Source organism: Eptatretus burgeri, chromosome 15 (genome assembly GCF_056783735.1).
Source record: "Eptatretus burgeri isolate ZD-2024b chromosome 15, Ebu_testis_v1, whole genome shotgun sequence".
NCBI lineage: Eukaryota > Metazoa > Chordata > Myxini > Myxiniformes > Myxinidae > Eptatretus > Eptatretus burgeri.
This window is the reverse complement of record NC_140975.1, coordinates 18712454-18727395: the sequence shown is the minus strand read 5'-3', so window position 1 is coordinate 18727395 and position 14942 is coordinate 18712454. Positions and strand designations below refer to the sequence as shown.

Below are 14942 nucleotides of genomic sequence, written 5' to 3'. Positions count from 1 at the left end.
TGTACGTGGCTTTGCCGGACAGGTCCTGCTCCCATCCTGTTTATCCGTTGGTGTTTGTAGTGTGACTTTTACCGCATCTTTGCAGGGTGTGTCCTGCTTTTCTCCCACCTGTGCTTTCTCCTTCAGACTTCCACCTCCCCCTCCTCACTTTGACTGCATCAGGATTTGCTTTAACGATTATGGAGGATGATTTTTTTTTCATGTATTTATGGTTGAGGATGCAGATGGAAATGTGCTGACAAGCGAGGAGAGTGTGTTGAGAAGGTGGATGGAGTACTTTGTTTAGCTAATGAATGAAGAAAATGAGAGAGAGAGAGAGAGAGAGAGAGAGAGAGAGAGAGAGAGAGAGAGAGAGAGAGAGAGAGAGAGAGAGAGAGAGAGAGAGAGAGAGAGAGAGAGAGAGAGAGAGAGAGAGAGAGAGAGAGAGAATCAGGAAGTGGGGTGGATCAGTAAGGATGAAGTGAGGACAGCTATGAAGAGGATGAAGAGTGGAAAGGCGGTTGGCCCAGATGATATATCAGTGGAGGCATGGAAATGTTTAGGAGAGATGGCAGTGGAGTTTTCACCAGATTGTTTAATAAAATCTTGGAAAGTGAGAGGATGCCTGAGGAGTGGAGATTAAGTGTACTGGTACCGATTTTTAAGAATAAGGGTGATGTGCAGAGCTGTGGTAATTACAGAGTTATAAAGTTGATAAGCCACACCATGAAGTTATGGGAAAGAGTAGTGGAAGTTAGGTTGAGAGGAGAGGTGATGATTTGTGAGCAGCAATATGGTTTTATGTCAGGAAAGAGCACTACAGATGCGATGTTTGCTTTGAGAGTGTTGATGGAGAAGTAGAGGGAAGGCCAGAAGGAGTTGCATTGTGTGTTTGTGGATTTAGAGAAAGCTTAGGACAGGGTGCCAAGAGAGGAGTTGTGGTATTGTATGAGGAAGTCGGGAGTGGTAGAGAAGTATGTGAGGGTGGTGCAGGATATGTATGAGGACAGTGTGACAGCGGTGAGGTGTGCGGTAGGAATGACAGACCGGTTTAAGGTAGAGGTGGGATTGCATCAAGGATCGACTCTGAGCCCTTTCCTGTTTGCAATGGTGATGGACAGGTTGACGGACGAGATCAGACAGGAGTCTCCATGGACTATGATGTTCACGGATGACATCATGATCTGTAGTGAGCAGGCTGAGGCGAGCCTCGAAAGGTGGAGGTACGCACTGGAGAGAAGGGGAATGAAAGTCAGTAGGAGTAAGACGGAGTACATGTGCGTAAATGAGAGGGAGGGTGGTGGAATGGTGCGGTTGCAAGGAGTTGAGGTGGTGAAGGTGGATGGGTTTAAATACTTGAGATCAACTGTCTAAAGTAACGGAGAGTGTGGTAGAGAAGTGAAGAAGAGAGTGCAGGCAGGATGGAGTGGGTGGAGAAGAGTTTCAGGAGAGATTTGGGATAGAAGAGTGTCTGCAAGCGTGAAAGAGAAAGTATACAAGACGGTAGTGAGACCAGCTATGTTGTATGGTTTGGAGGTGATGGCGCTGACAAAAAGACAGGAAGCGGAGCTGGAGGTGACAGAGTTAAAGATGCTGCGATTCTCGTTGGGAGTGACGAGGATGGACAGGATTAGAAATGAGTATATTAGAGGGACAGCGCAGGTAGGATTGTTTGGAGACAAAACGAGAGAGGCGACATTGAGATGGTTTGGACATGTGCACAGGAGGGATGCGGGGTATATCGGGAGAAGGATGCTGAGGATGGAGCCGCCAGGTAGGAGGAGAAGAGGAAGGCCAAAGAGGAGGTTTATGGATGTGGTGAGAGTGGACATGCGGGTGGTTGGTGTGACAATGGAAGATGTGGAGGACAGAACGAAATGGAGATGGATGATCCACTGTGGCGACCCCTAATGGGAGAAGCCAAAAAAGAAGAAGAAGAAGTGTGTAACGTGGTGGGCCTGCAGGGCAAAAAGCAGAAGGTGCAGAGGGTTGCATTTGAAGTAGAACAGGAGAGCAAAGCAAGCAAGAGAGAGAGAGAGAGAGAGAGAGAGAGAGAGAGAGAGAGAGAGAGAGAGAGAGAGAGAGAGAGAGAGAGAGAGAGAGAGAGAGAGAGAGAGAGAGAGAGAGAGAGAGAGAGAGAGAGAGAGAGAGAGAGAGAGAGAGAGAGAGAGAGAGAGAGAGAGAGAGAGAGAGAGAGAGAGAGATAGAGAGAGAGAGAGAGAGAGAGAGAGAGAGAGAGAGAGAGAGAGAGAGAGAGAGAGAGACACAGAGACACACAGAGAGACAGAGACAAAATGATTTCTATACTTCTGCCTGCTCAGGCTTTTCGAATTTGGTCTTAGAATCTTTGATTCCACTGTTTCTAGAATGCAAGGTGAAATGAAGCAGCACAAGCCCACGGATCATATCCCAACCACATCAGAATTGCGAAAGAATGCCTCGTATCTGATGACATCAAAGAAAGGATGAGCCTTGTGGAGAATCTCAAACCAGCAATCCAACCCTGCACATCAGCTTGCACATATGTTTGGGCCTTGACAAGTCATGGGCCAACGTAACACATTTGTAGCCCTTATGTTTTGTGTAATACTTCAAGTGTCCATTATAATTGGCATTGTGTTGTTTGTTTCAGCCCAAAATGCTGGAAGCTTTGCTTGGGTATGAAGTTGTTTCGTTGTCATGTGGAGTGTCACATGTCATGGCCATCACCAATGAACGAGAAGTATATTCATGGGGAAGAGGAGACAATGGTATTATAGCATTATTCTACTGATTCTGTTTTCTTTCAATTCTAATTCTCCAATGGTTATTTGTCATATATTTGTCATTTGCTCTGTCATTTGACTGCCATGCATGAACTCCTTTCCTTTTCACTGTGAGCTGATTTTATGTGTTAATAATGAAACTCTCATTGAGTATCAACAATACTTATTACTCAGTAAGATATTGTTACAAATTCGCGCCCACCGGCGTGCGATCGGCCACGTAACTCGAATCGCGACACGTCGCCCACCGGAACGGACAATTCAGTCGTGACCCTCTCGGAACAACGCCGGGAGCTAGTCACGGGTGAGGGTTTAACCTCACCACAACTCAGTCCGCATTCTACCCGCGCGAAATAGGGTCCGATCGCCGAATGGTCGATTTACCTAAGTACTCGAGCGGATAGCGTACCGAGCAGTTGTACCACACCACAGGTCGACTCCGGACACGAACCGCTTATGCGGCTCGTTCCGTACTACAGGGATAACCGAGCGGAGTTATTATAGACCTTGACGGTTCAGATTAGTTACCGGGTGTTTTAAACCCACTACCAATCCCTTACGTGATGCAAGATGGAGATTTCAATAAGGGAAAAGACGAAGCGAAACGGGAAAACAGTTCAACAAGCAAGCACTTTATTACACACACACAAGCCAGTATATACAGCCATACAGTCAAAAGGAAGCAGAGAAAGAGTTAAAACCGAATATAATTATTACAACACTTAAACAGTTCTACTTTACAAGACTGGCGCCACACACACACATTTACACAAAACCCCAAAATAAATGGAAGTCGCGACTTCCCTGAGCGCGTCGAGTCCTTGGCGACCGTAACTCCGAGTCCCTCCTGCGTGGTCCGCGAGCTCGTGCCGCGTGTCGCTCATGTGGTCCGCTCGACAGCTCAGACGAACGAACAGAACCTCCGACCAGGGACGATCACCACAACTCTCCACAATTCCCCTTCAGGGACAAGGGAACAGGAAAGGGAACGACGTTCTCGTCGACCTTCACGTCCACGCTTTTTGTCAATCGCTTGCACGAACCAGGAGCTTCCCGCTTCCAACCGGGACAAGGGAACAACCAACCAACAACGACTCTTCACGCCCACCCTTTTTGTAGGGGCCGGCTCCACCCTTCACTCCACCCCGCGCCCCGCCCTGTTCTTGGCTCCTCCTTCCTTCGAGACGCTTCCAGAAAGCCCTCGAAGGGGGGTGTGCCCCCACTCCGACCGCCTCACGCCGTGCATCCACCAATCGGGAGCGAGCTGCTGCACCCCTCCCCTTCACACCAAGCGTGGTGGGGGGGATTCAGGCAGAAGCATCAGGCGGGGAAATTAGGCGGGAAAACCCCACAGCCGTTGTTGGTTTTTGTTCTTGCATGCGCCCGCTCGGTGCTCGTTGAATGGCGAGTGGCGAAGATGTGGTAGCGTAGTTGTGGAAGGTGGCGTCGTGTAGTGAATGGCGTGATCGTTGAGATCTTGGTTGTGGCGATGTTCGTTGTTGTTCTTGCACCAAATTAACAATAGCCAAAGAAAAACGGCTTACTGAAGCGTCGCAGCCCGAATGGATCACATATATTCCCTCTGTACAACGGGTTTGGGCTAACTACACATGAACTTACCGATATATCTCACCTGAGGACCCTTTATGGTGTATTGCGAATTTCCACAACCATAACAATATGAATACCTCTCCAAAACCTCTCTTTTAAATGTACCACTTTTGCAGCAGATCAATTTTTCCTTCAATTATTTTTAAATTACAAAAGACAAAGTGCATATAAAAGCAACTTCTATATAAATAAAAGTTTGGTGCCTGTCCCTTTAGCTGTCTGGTTTCTCATCCCCCCCCCCTCACCTCTTTGCACATCATCGCTAAACTTTGTCGACATAATCAATAATGTGTTACAAATCTGCCGACGGCATTTAATTTACTTCCAACTCCTCAATCTATCCAATAGTTCTTCCATGCTATTAATTCGCAAACCATTCTATCACTTGTCATTGACAGGTATGGATAAAATCCATGAGTCTATAATAATAAGTGTGTGTGTGTGTGTGTGTGTGTGTGTGTGTGTGTGTGTGTGTGTGTGTGTGTGTGTTTGTGTGTGTGTGTGTGTGAATGTGTCTCCTCCATAACTCCCAAACCATGAAACCTCGTGGCCCAAAACTTTGCATGCATCCCAAGAGAACTCCAAGGGGGTGCATGAATCAAAATTGGGTGTTTGGGTTAATTTCAACACCCATTTTGAAGATAAAATTTACAGCCTTATTTAATTATCCTTTATCAAGGCTGCATCCTTGGTCAGCCTGCTCTCCCTCGCTGGGTTCTTAATTTGCTAAATTATTTTTTGGCCTGCTCAACAATGCCTTGACTTGGAACAGAACGCAACGGTTTCTTAATGATAAAGCGCTCAAAAATGTTTTTTTTTCACTTTCCTAACTAATATCATTGAATGTCTCATCTTCATACCTACGGATCGCTTATAAACGCCCGGAGATGCCAGTGTTTGTGGCTTTATTTCATTTCCGCAAATGCGATAAGCTCTAGAATTTCTTAACCTGAGCCAAATTTCAAAATTTAAACTGTGGAATTGAGCTTTGCAGCAGTTTAACACTAAGTGTAGCACCGCTTAAAAAAAAAAGTGTTAATTTGTCGAATTCAGATATTGTTTGACATTCTGAGCGTCTCCAAATGGTGTTCTAACCGATTGCAAGTCGCTTGCCAAGCCAGCCGTTCCTTATAAACCATTTCGTTGGAATGCTTGCTTGAATGCGTAAGCTATTTGGTAAGTGTTCTCCAAGCTGCTTAGTTGTTCATTTCAAAGCCGTGGGGATACATAGCAAAAGTACCCACACTGTCAATCTCAACACAGCGACCAATTGTGTTGGGCCCTGCGGTGCCTCGGGCAGTTGCTTGCCCTCTGAAATATTGTACAATTTTATTTTTAGATGACTGCTTTGTTTAACCTTTTTGTGTGATCTGCTTTCATTTTCTGCCCATCACTTCGACATAGATACATATAAAAAATAACGTCCTTACACCTCGTGTTTGGAGTTCCGCCATGTTGGTTCGAGCTGTGAAAAAATAGACTGACATTTTGTATTCTCGGTGGCTTGATATATTTTTGAATTGAATTTCATTAATTTTTTTACACTTGAATACCTCTTTCAAAGAACTCTGTTGAAAGGTAAATCTTTGTTTGATGTTTTTATGTACTTTATGCATGTGTACATTTATGCGTGTGTGCATGTATATATTACCACAAGAGAACTTGGAACAGGCCCCAGTGCCTCGCTCATACGGAAGATATATGGGTGCATACTCTGGAGTGAGTGTGTGTGTGTGTGTGTGTGTGTGTGTGTGTGTGTGTGTGTGTGTGTGTGTGTGTGTGTGTGTGTGTGTGTGTGTGTGTGTGTGTGTGTGTGTGTGTGTGTGTGTGTGTGTGTGATCATTAAGCATAAAATATCATTCTCTTTTTCTGACTCCCCCTCCTCTACTCACCTTTCTCTCTTTTCTCCCACCCCCCCCCATGTTCTCTCTGTCCCTTCTCCCCTCCCTCTTCACTCCCCTCCCACCTCTCTCTCCCCTTGCATCCTCCCTCTTCACTCTCTCCTCCCCCCTCTCTGTCCCACCCCTCTCCTTTCCTCTCTCTCCCAATTCTCTCCCACCCTCTCCCACTTCTTTCCCTCTCTCTCCCATCTAGTCAGGTGGCATTTGTTCATATAATGGCACTACTTCGTTTTTTTTTGCCAACTCCAGTTTCTTTACATATTTATAAGGTTTAGGTGTAAATAAATGGAATTCAACTTGTTGTCAAGTTTCTATGTAATTTTTTCTTGAAATGCCAATGTTTTAAACTTTTGCATAATATCGGGTGCAATAATATGGGAAACTACATGTGTTAGATACATTGCAAACTATATTTTTGCCATAATATTAATTTTTTTACACAATTTTTATTTAATAAACCAAATTTAATGCCACTGTGCCCATTTCATTATTTTAAAAGCTAAACAAATGCATAACTATTTAAATTGTATGTATCATAATACTACCGAAATCTTATCTCTCTTTCCAGATTCAAGACAACTGGTGAGCTGTAGGTACATCTGTTGACAGCTTGATCATATCAACTTTGAAAAAATGGATGAATGCATCATTTGCAAAGAGTCAGGTGGTGGTCCCTATTCAGTTGCAAGTCAAAAGTCCTTAGAGACCAAACAATCCTTTTGTGAAGACTAGACTAAAATCGGACAGAATTTTGATATTCTAAACCGAGTGAGAGATCTGATATTTTCTGATGACACCAAACACATCTACCATAGAAAGTGTTACCAGTCTCTGTGCCATAAAGGTAATCTGGCACGAGCTCAAAAGAAATACGAGGATGACATAGTATCAGCTGCGGAAAATAAGAAACGCGGGAGAACAAGCATTGAGTCTTCTTCATCTAAAACGAGAAAAACATTTGATCAGGAGCTTTGCATATTTTGCCAAAGCAATGAAAATAGTGCAGTGCATAGTGTTTCCTCCAGTGACATGGGGAAAATTTTTTTTGCCAATCAAGGAGTTCACTTAAAGCGAGGAAGTTGCTACTACACTTGCTTATCTTTACAATGAAAAAGATGCTTTTGCTCAAAATATGAAATATCATATTAATTGCTTGAGAAATGAAACAAGAGCTATGGGCTCATCCACATCTACTACTGACAGCTGTCAATATTTTATCAAGGCAGTGTGTGATATAGAAATAACACAAATTGTAGAGTTTATGATTAAAGATGATAGTGAATCAGAATTTCCTAGCTTTGACATGAATTCTGTAGAGGACACATATAAACTCCTTCTTGAAGAACAAGGTGTGACAACACACTCTAAAACATCTTACAAGAAACATATCAAGAATATCTTGCTGGAAAAAGTACCAGGAATACACTTTGCAAAGTGTGGACTGAAGCCAGAAAAATTTTTCTCAACACTGACCAAGGAAAAGTTAATGACGCAAATGCATGAAAACGTCGGAGGAGATGAGATGGAAACAGTGTTCAAGGCATCTCAGATTATTCGCAGGTAAATCACAGAAATGGATGACTGGCATTTTACTGGATCATTTCTTGACTTCAATACGCCTATGAAGCTACAACAATTTCTGAAATGGGTGATCAGTGGGCCTCATACGAATCTCAATGTAACTCGAGAGATTGAAATAGAAAAATCCTCGAGAAATCTTGCTCATCATATTATATCGTCATTTAGGTCAAAGCGACAAGTGAAATACAAAGCAAAAGCCGATAGCAAATTTCAAAAAGTGAAGACAACCCCACTTTCAGTTGGTCTTGCTCTGACTTCATATCAGGCTAATAGGTCCACATCTGATGTAGAGACACTGAATAACCCGCAAGTTGCTGTTACCTACGATGAGGTTGAGCGGACAACAACAAGAATGGCAGCAGCCATCATGGATGACATTAACACCAACACGCAAGGTGTACATATTCCTCCATTTGTAAAGCAGGGAATCAGACCACTGTTTGCAATTGATAACATTGACCTGCGAAGTGATGCAGGTTCGTTTCATGGTGCTGATTTGTTGATTGCCCAGAGATCAGAGGATGGTGCTCCTCTCATTACAAATGACCTCAAACTTGACTTGACAAGTCAAGACAAAGCCCTGAAAAACACATTAGATATGCCATATATGAACTGTGATAAGCCAGTAAGTCCGAGTGTGTCTCATTAAGTAACCTACATGTTATACACCCTGAAACAGGTATCTACTGACTACACACAGTGTGACACTATTTGGTTATTTATGTGTAGCTCTCTGGTGGCACAGATAGTGGATAAACGTAAAGATGCAGATTCTTGAACTGAAGTTGGATCTCGCCTCAATGAATCAGTGGAATTCAATCAAGGAATTGTGGTCTCGTCAGACGAGTACGTCAGATCAACCCCAGGTGAAATATCTGTGTCACAACATGTTTACAGCAGCCAGGTCTACTTCAAGTGAACCCCAGATTTCCTCCAAAGATAGTAGCACGAGCAATAGTGCATGTAGAACACTGCCAGAGAGATGTCATAAATCTCCCACTTGGTCCACCTTCAATTCGTTGATACACGACAAGACACCAGTATGGAATGCTGGTATTGTTGCTCCATTGTATAGGATAAGTCCAACGGAATGGCCAGTGCTCCTCACAATTTTAAAGCATGCTCAAAAACTCAACTGCATTACTGTTGGTGAAGGGCAAAGACCTATTATAACCCTTGATGGTGATTTGTATGACCGTGCAGTAAAGCTCAGGGATTATAAAGAAAACTGCTGCATCAGGCTTGGAGGTCTACATATAACTATGGCAGCACTGAAGTGCCTGGGAAAATACATACAAGGAAGTGGCATTGATCTGGCATAGGAAGAAGCTGGTATCTATGGATCAGCTACAGTACGCCAAATATTGGATGGTCGTCACATATACAGATGCATTGAAGCTCACATAGTTACACTGATTGCACTTTACACCATGTGCATACAGGTAATCTTCTCAGAAGACGAAAGAACATTTCTTGAGCACCACATCAGCCAAGTACTTGATGCCTTTGCAGCATATTTAGATGGAAGGACTGATTCCACTTTGGAGGAGTTCAAATCACAAGTGGCTGAAATGCATTAGACACTCTCTGCCTGTAATCGTTTTGAAAGGCTAAATGAGTGGAAGGAACAAGCAAAAGGTATATCCAAATTCCTAACAAACTACATGAATCAGGTTGAGGTTCTATTGATGTTTACTGCTGCTACAAGGACACGCAATTGGACACTTCATTTGGCTAAGGTGGAGGAGCTGTTACCTTATTTTCATGCTCATGACCAGTACAACTATGGACGATGGGGACCACTCTATGTTGCCGACATGTTGGAACTGCAAACTACAGATCCTGAGACATGGAAATTTTTAGATGAAGGCAACTTTTCGATTACAAAACACAGTGTTCTATTCACTGCGATTGATCCAGACCATGGTATTGAACAGGAGCACAAGAAGATGAAGGTCAAATGAGGGTTTATTGGTATCACAGGCAAAGACCATGCTATGGAGAAGTACTTCATTATAGCCCCCACACTATGCAGAATTGTACAGGAATTCAAAGACTATGCTGGAATCGAAACGCGGCAGCCAAGTTCTCTTCACCATGAACTTGTTGGAGCAAAATGTACTATGATCATTTCATCTGCAGCAAATGTTTCCAAGGTACTTACCAGACAGGGCAATCCCTTTGTTGAACGTGATATGTTCAATCTTGTTACATTTGCTGTTACACCTGACAGTGTGTGCAAAACATTGAAAACCGTGACAACTTGGGGCGAGAGGCATTGGAAAACTTTGTCTCGACTCGGATGGTGGAACAATCAGTCAATTTTTGGGATGCTCAAAAGAAGAACAACTGGTCGTACTTCAAGGATGTAGGAGCTACAGTACAAACTAAAGTCAAAGGGCAGTTGGTATCCATTAAACAGGAGAGGTCACTGCTGTCTCGATTACTTGTGTGCAAGACGAGAACTGACTTTTCTGTTAAGGATGCTATTACAGAGTTTGAATTCAGTGTAGCTCCACCTTCCAACTTTCATCCAGATGGATCAATGATAATGCTCTCAGACAAATCCAAACTGGTATCTGCAGTTATGAATGTACCATTGCCAGACGACCTGGCCATCTCAGAACCAGAGAGGGATGCATCCTCAGTCCTGATAATTGACGCAATGTGTATAGTGAACATGGTGCCAAAAACTCCTGAAATGTCAAATGCCTTGCACTTTGCAGAGGTTTGTTGACATTTTGGCTGACATGAGTGATTCATATGAGGAGGTCAGGATTGTTTTTGATCAGTACCTTACTGGTTCTCTCAAGGAAACAACTCGTCAGAAGTGAACGGTTAAAACAACACCAGTTCACTATCATGTTAATGATAACACCGAAATAAGGAACCTGAAGACCTTTCTCTCTCATGTGAACACTAAGGTAGAGTTGACAGAGTATCTGTCAGATAAACTCATCAGTCACAACCAAAATAAGCCAAAGAGAGTGATAGTTATGCACCATACAACATTGAAAGCTAATCACTCTTTGTCTGACATTGTTAGTCTTCCCGAGATGGCAATGGGTCAGCACAACCTTGAGGAGGGTGACCAGCTTGTTCTTCTGAATGCATTTGACGTCATGGACAAGAACCCCCAATCCACCTTGGATGTCTTCTCAGTTGACACAGATGTTTTTGTTCTCCTTTTAGGTCACTTTCCATTGCTTCCAAAGTCAACTATACTTCTCAGAAAAAAGAGTGACAGAATATCCATCAAAGATTGCTACCAAAGACTTGGACCCAAGAGGACAGAAGCACTCATTGGATGGTATGCTTTCAAGGGAACAGACAACACTGGATCATTTGCTGGCAAAGGTGTATTAAGTCACTTCAAAGCATTTATGCAAGCTGATAATGAAATTCTGAAAGCATTTACTGCATTTGGGTTGACACAAGAGATACCAACATGTATCTTTGATCAAATGGAGCGATATCTGTGTTAACTATACAAAACCTCAGACATCAGTGAGAATATCGTTGGAGAACTTCGGTGGGCATTATTTGCACAAAAAGGTAAAGAAGGCCAGTAGGAACCCCCAAACTCGAGGAACGTTAGTGCCACATACTTCCAGAGCTTTCTATATGGCTCTTGTGTGGAAGTTATCTAAAGCACCTTGTCCCAAAATACCCTCACCTACCGACAACTGCTGGGAGTCAGTAGAGGGTCACCTCAAACCAGTCTTCTGTGTAAATGCACCAGCCCCAGAGGCCTTGTTAGAGCTGTCATTACACCAGGAAATGTAAATGCAAAACTGGTTGGAACAGACAATCATGTGGATGCAAGAAGAACCATTTGGTATGCACAGACCTGCGTGGATGTGGAGAGATATGTGAGAACATTGTACTGGACAAACCTGTAAATATAGATGAGACAGACTGATATTCCAGTTAAGTACTTTCATATTACATCTTTGCATTTGAGAACTATGGTTGATAACTGTACATGATTTAGTGTAATTATGGCTAAATACAAGCCAAAAAGGTACATTGTGCAGAAAAGATTGTGCAGTTTGATCTACTTATGTTAAAAAGAAGTCTTGAGATAAGTGATCTTCAGCCTCAATTTCGACATTTAGGTGATGTTATATTGTAAGAACAAATGGAGTTTTACTTTATCAAAATGTGAATTATTGTTGTCTTTTGCATGTATTAATGAACATCAGAAAAGTATTTTTAATGATTAAATACTGCTTTAAAACATTTAGTTTGAGTTATTTTTATTATGATCTCATAAACATCTGGTTCACATATTGCAGTTTTTGCCCATTTAGCGTACTTTGTATCGATACTTTGGATAGGTCAATACTGTATCAAAAATGTGTCTGAGAACTTGACAACAAGTTGAATTTTGTTCCTTGACAAGTGGACAAACCTAACAAAATGAGAAACCAGAGTTGGCAAAAAAAACGAGGTAGAATAGAATTGCTGCCTGACTAATCCCTCTCCTACTCCATTCTTTCTCTCTCTCTCTCTCTCTCTCTCTCTCTCTCTCTCTCTCTCTCTCTCTCTCTCTCTCTCTCTCTCTCTCTCTCTCTCTCTCTCTCTCTCTCTCTCTCTCTCTCTCTCTCTCTCTCTCTCTCTCTCTCTCTCTCTCTCTCTCTCTCTCTCTCTCTCTCTCTCTCTCTCTCTCTCTCTCTCTCTCTCTCTCTCTCTCTCTCTGTCTCTGTCTCTGTCTCTGTCTCTGTCTCTGTCTCTGTCTCTGTCTCTCTCTCTCTCTCTCTCTCTCTCTCTCTCTCTCTCTCTCTCTCTCTCTCTCTCTCTCTCTCTCTCTGTCTCTCTCTCTCTGTCTCTCTCTCTCTCTCTCTCTCTCTCTCTCTCTCTCTCTCTCTCTCTCTCTCTCTCTCTCTCTCTCTCTCTCTCTCTCTCTCTCTCTCTCTCTCTCTCTCTCTCTCTCTCTCTCTCTCTCTCTCTCTCTCTCTCTCTCTCTCTCTCTCCCACTCCTCTTCCTACCCTTCTCTCTCTCTCTCTCTCTCTCTCTCTCTCTCTCTCTCTCTCTCTCTCTCTCTCTCTCTCTCTCTCTCTCTCTCTCTCTTACCCTCCCCCACCCTCTCCCACTCCTCTTCCTCCTCTATCCCACCCCTCTCCCTCCTTTCTCCCACTCCTCTGCCATTCCTCTGCCCAAAAAAAAAAAATTCTCTCCCACCTCCCTCTCTATCCCCCTCTTTCCCTCCCCCCCTCCCCCCTTCTCAATATTCCCATCAGCGAAGCAATGGGTTGTATTTGCTAACTATGAATAAAATAGACAATATTCTCCTTGTTTATCCTCCTTGTTGGTGGATTTGCAAATATCCACCTTGTTGGTCAGGACCCATGCAGCAAGTATTGGTGTTGCATGTGAGTTTATGTCTCCATAACAGTAGAGAGGTCAATATGTGGATATACAGTAATCCTTCATGACAGAGGCTTGCATGTCAAGAATATCTGCAAAGAACAAGTACAAATCAAAATTCACTGTTTGCAAAAGTATTCAGCCCCTTCGGTCAGTACTTGGTGGAAGCACCTTTTGCAGCAATGACTGCTCTGAGTCTTTTTGGTTTGGTCTCGACCAACTTTGTATAGTGAGTTGGTGCCATCTTTACCCATTCTTCACGTGAAAGTTTCTCAAGTTCTGCCAAGTTTGATGGGGATCGTCGATCGACGTCAATCTTCAAATGTCGCCATAAATGTTCGATTCGGTTCAAGTCAGGACTTTGACTGGGCCACTCACTCAAGAACATTTATTTTCTTCTTATTCAGCCACTCCATTGTGGCTTTAGCTTTGTGCTTCAGATCATTGTCCTGCTGCAATGTGAATACCCTACTATACCTACTTTCACGGCTGACTCAAGCAGGTTTTCATCAAGGATTTTCATGTACATTGCACCGCCCATTGTCCCTTCTATCCTGACAAGCTTGCCAGACCCTGCTGATGAAAAGCAGCTCCATAACATGATGCTGCCACCACCATGCTTGACAGTAGGGAAGGTGTTGACTGGGTGATGTTCATTGTTAGGTTGGCACCAGACGTAATGCCTTGAATTTAGACCAAAAATTCTATTTTTGTCTCATCTGACCACAAAACGTTTCTCCACATGCTTGCTGTATCATTAAGATGCTTTTTCACAAACTTCATATGAGCTTTTAGATGTCTTTTTCATTTATGGCTTCTTCATTGCTACCTGTCCACAGAGGCCAGCTTTATGAAGGGAATGAGATATTGTTGATTGATGAACACTGACCCCCATCTCAGACATAAAGCCTTGCAGATCTTTCAATTATTGTTGGATTTTCAGTGACATTCCGAACCAGTTCCTGCTTGCCCGGCCGCTGAGTTTGGATGGGTGACTAATCCCTCTCCCACCCCATTCTCTCTCTCTCTCTCTCTCTCTCTCTCTCTCTCTCTCTCTCTCTCTCTCTCTCTCTCTCTCTCTCTCTCTCTCTCTCTCTCTCTCTCTCTCTCTCTCTCTCTCTCTGATCTGGGTAGAGCCTGGGTGGTATGATATGTCTTCCACTTCTTAATGATCGATTTCTCCGTACTCAAAGGGATAATGAGTGACCTTAAAATCTTCTTATAACCCTCTCCAGAATGGTGTTTCTCCACCACTTTATGTCTGACTTCTTTGGAAAGCTCGTCGGTCTTCATGTTTGCCTTGGTTGACTAAGTGACTTTCATCTTAAAACTCCTTTTCAAAAACTTTGACAAGAGAGGGAGCTTAATTTTTTAGTTGAAGCTCTTTATTTACAGGTGAAACCTATTACACTTATTTGTTTAACCTTTCAAACAAATAATTTGTTCCTGAAGTGATTTCAGGTTATTAGGCAAAGGGGTTGAATACTTGTGCAGCTGAGAATCATCTGATTTTCTCTGTTTATCAAACTTATTCATATTTTATCTGCATGTTTTTTTTTAGCTTTATCACTCTGGAGTAGTTTGTGAAGACTCTATATAGTACGTTTGATTTGAAAACATGAGGTGGCAAGCTCAGGTGGCATCAAAATGTGAAAAATTTGGAGGGAGGTGTATACCTTTCCAGGTCACAATCAACATTGGGGAGCGTGTCACAATTTTTCAGATTTGACCCCT

At 43.1% G+C, this 14942-nt stretch overlaps 1 protein-coding gene across 2 annotated transcripts in view; it reads left to right on the top strand.

Annotated features, from left to right (window-relative positions):
• The window catches only part of NEK8 (NIMA related kinase 8), a 93108-nt gene that overhangs the window by 27430 nt on the left and 50736 nt on the right, over positions 1–14942 (top strand). For both annotated transcript variants that reach the window (XM_085857748.1, XM_085857749.1), the window contains exon 10: positions 2612–2729. In XM_085857748.1, coding sequence (XP_085713874.1) covers positions 2612–2729 — 118 coding nt within the window. The remainder of the gene's footprint in view (positions 1–2611; positions 2730–14942) is intronic.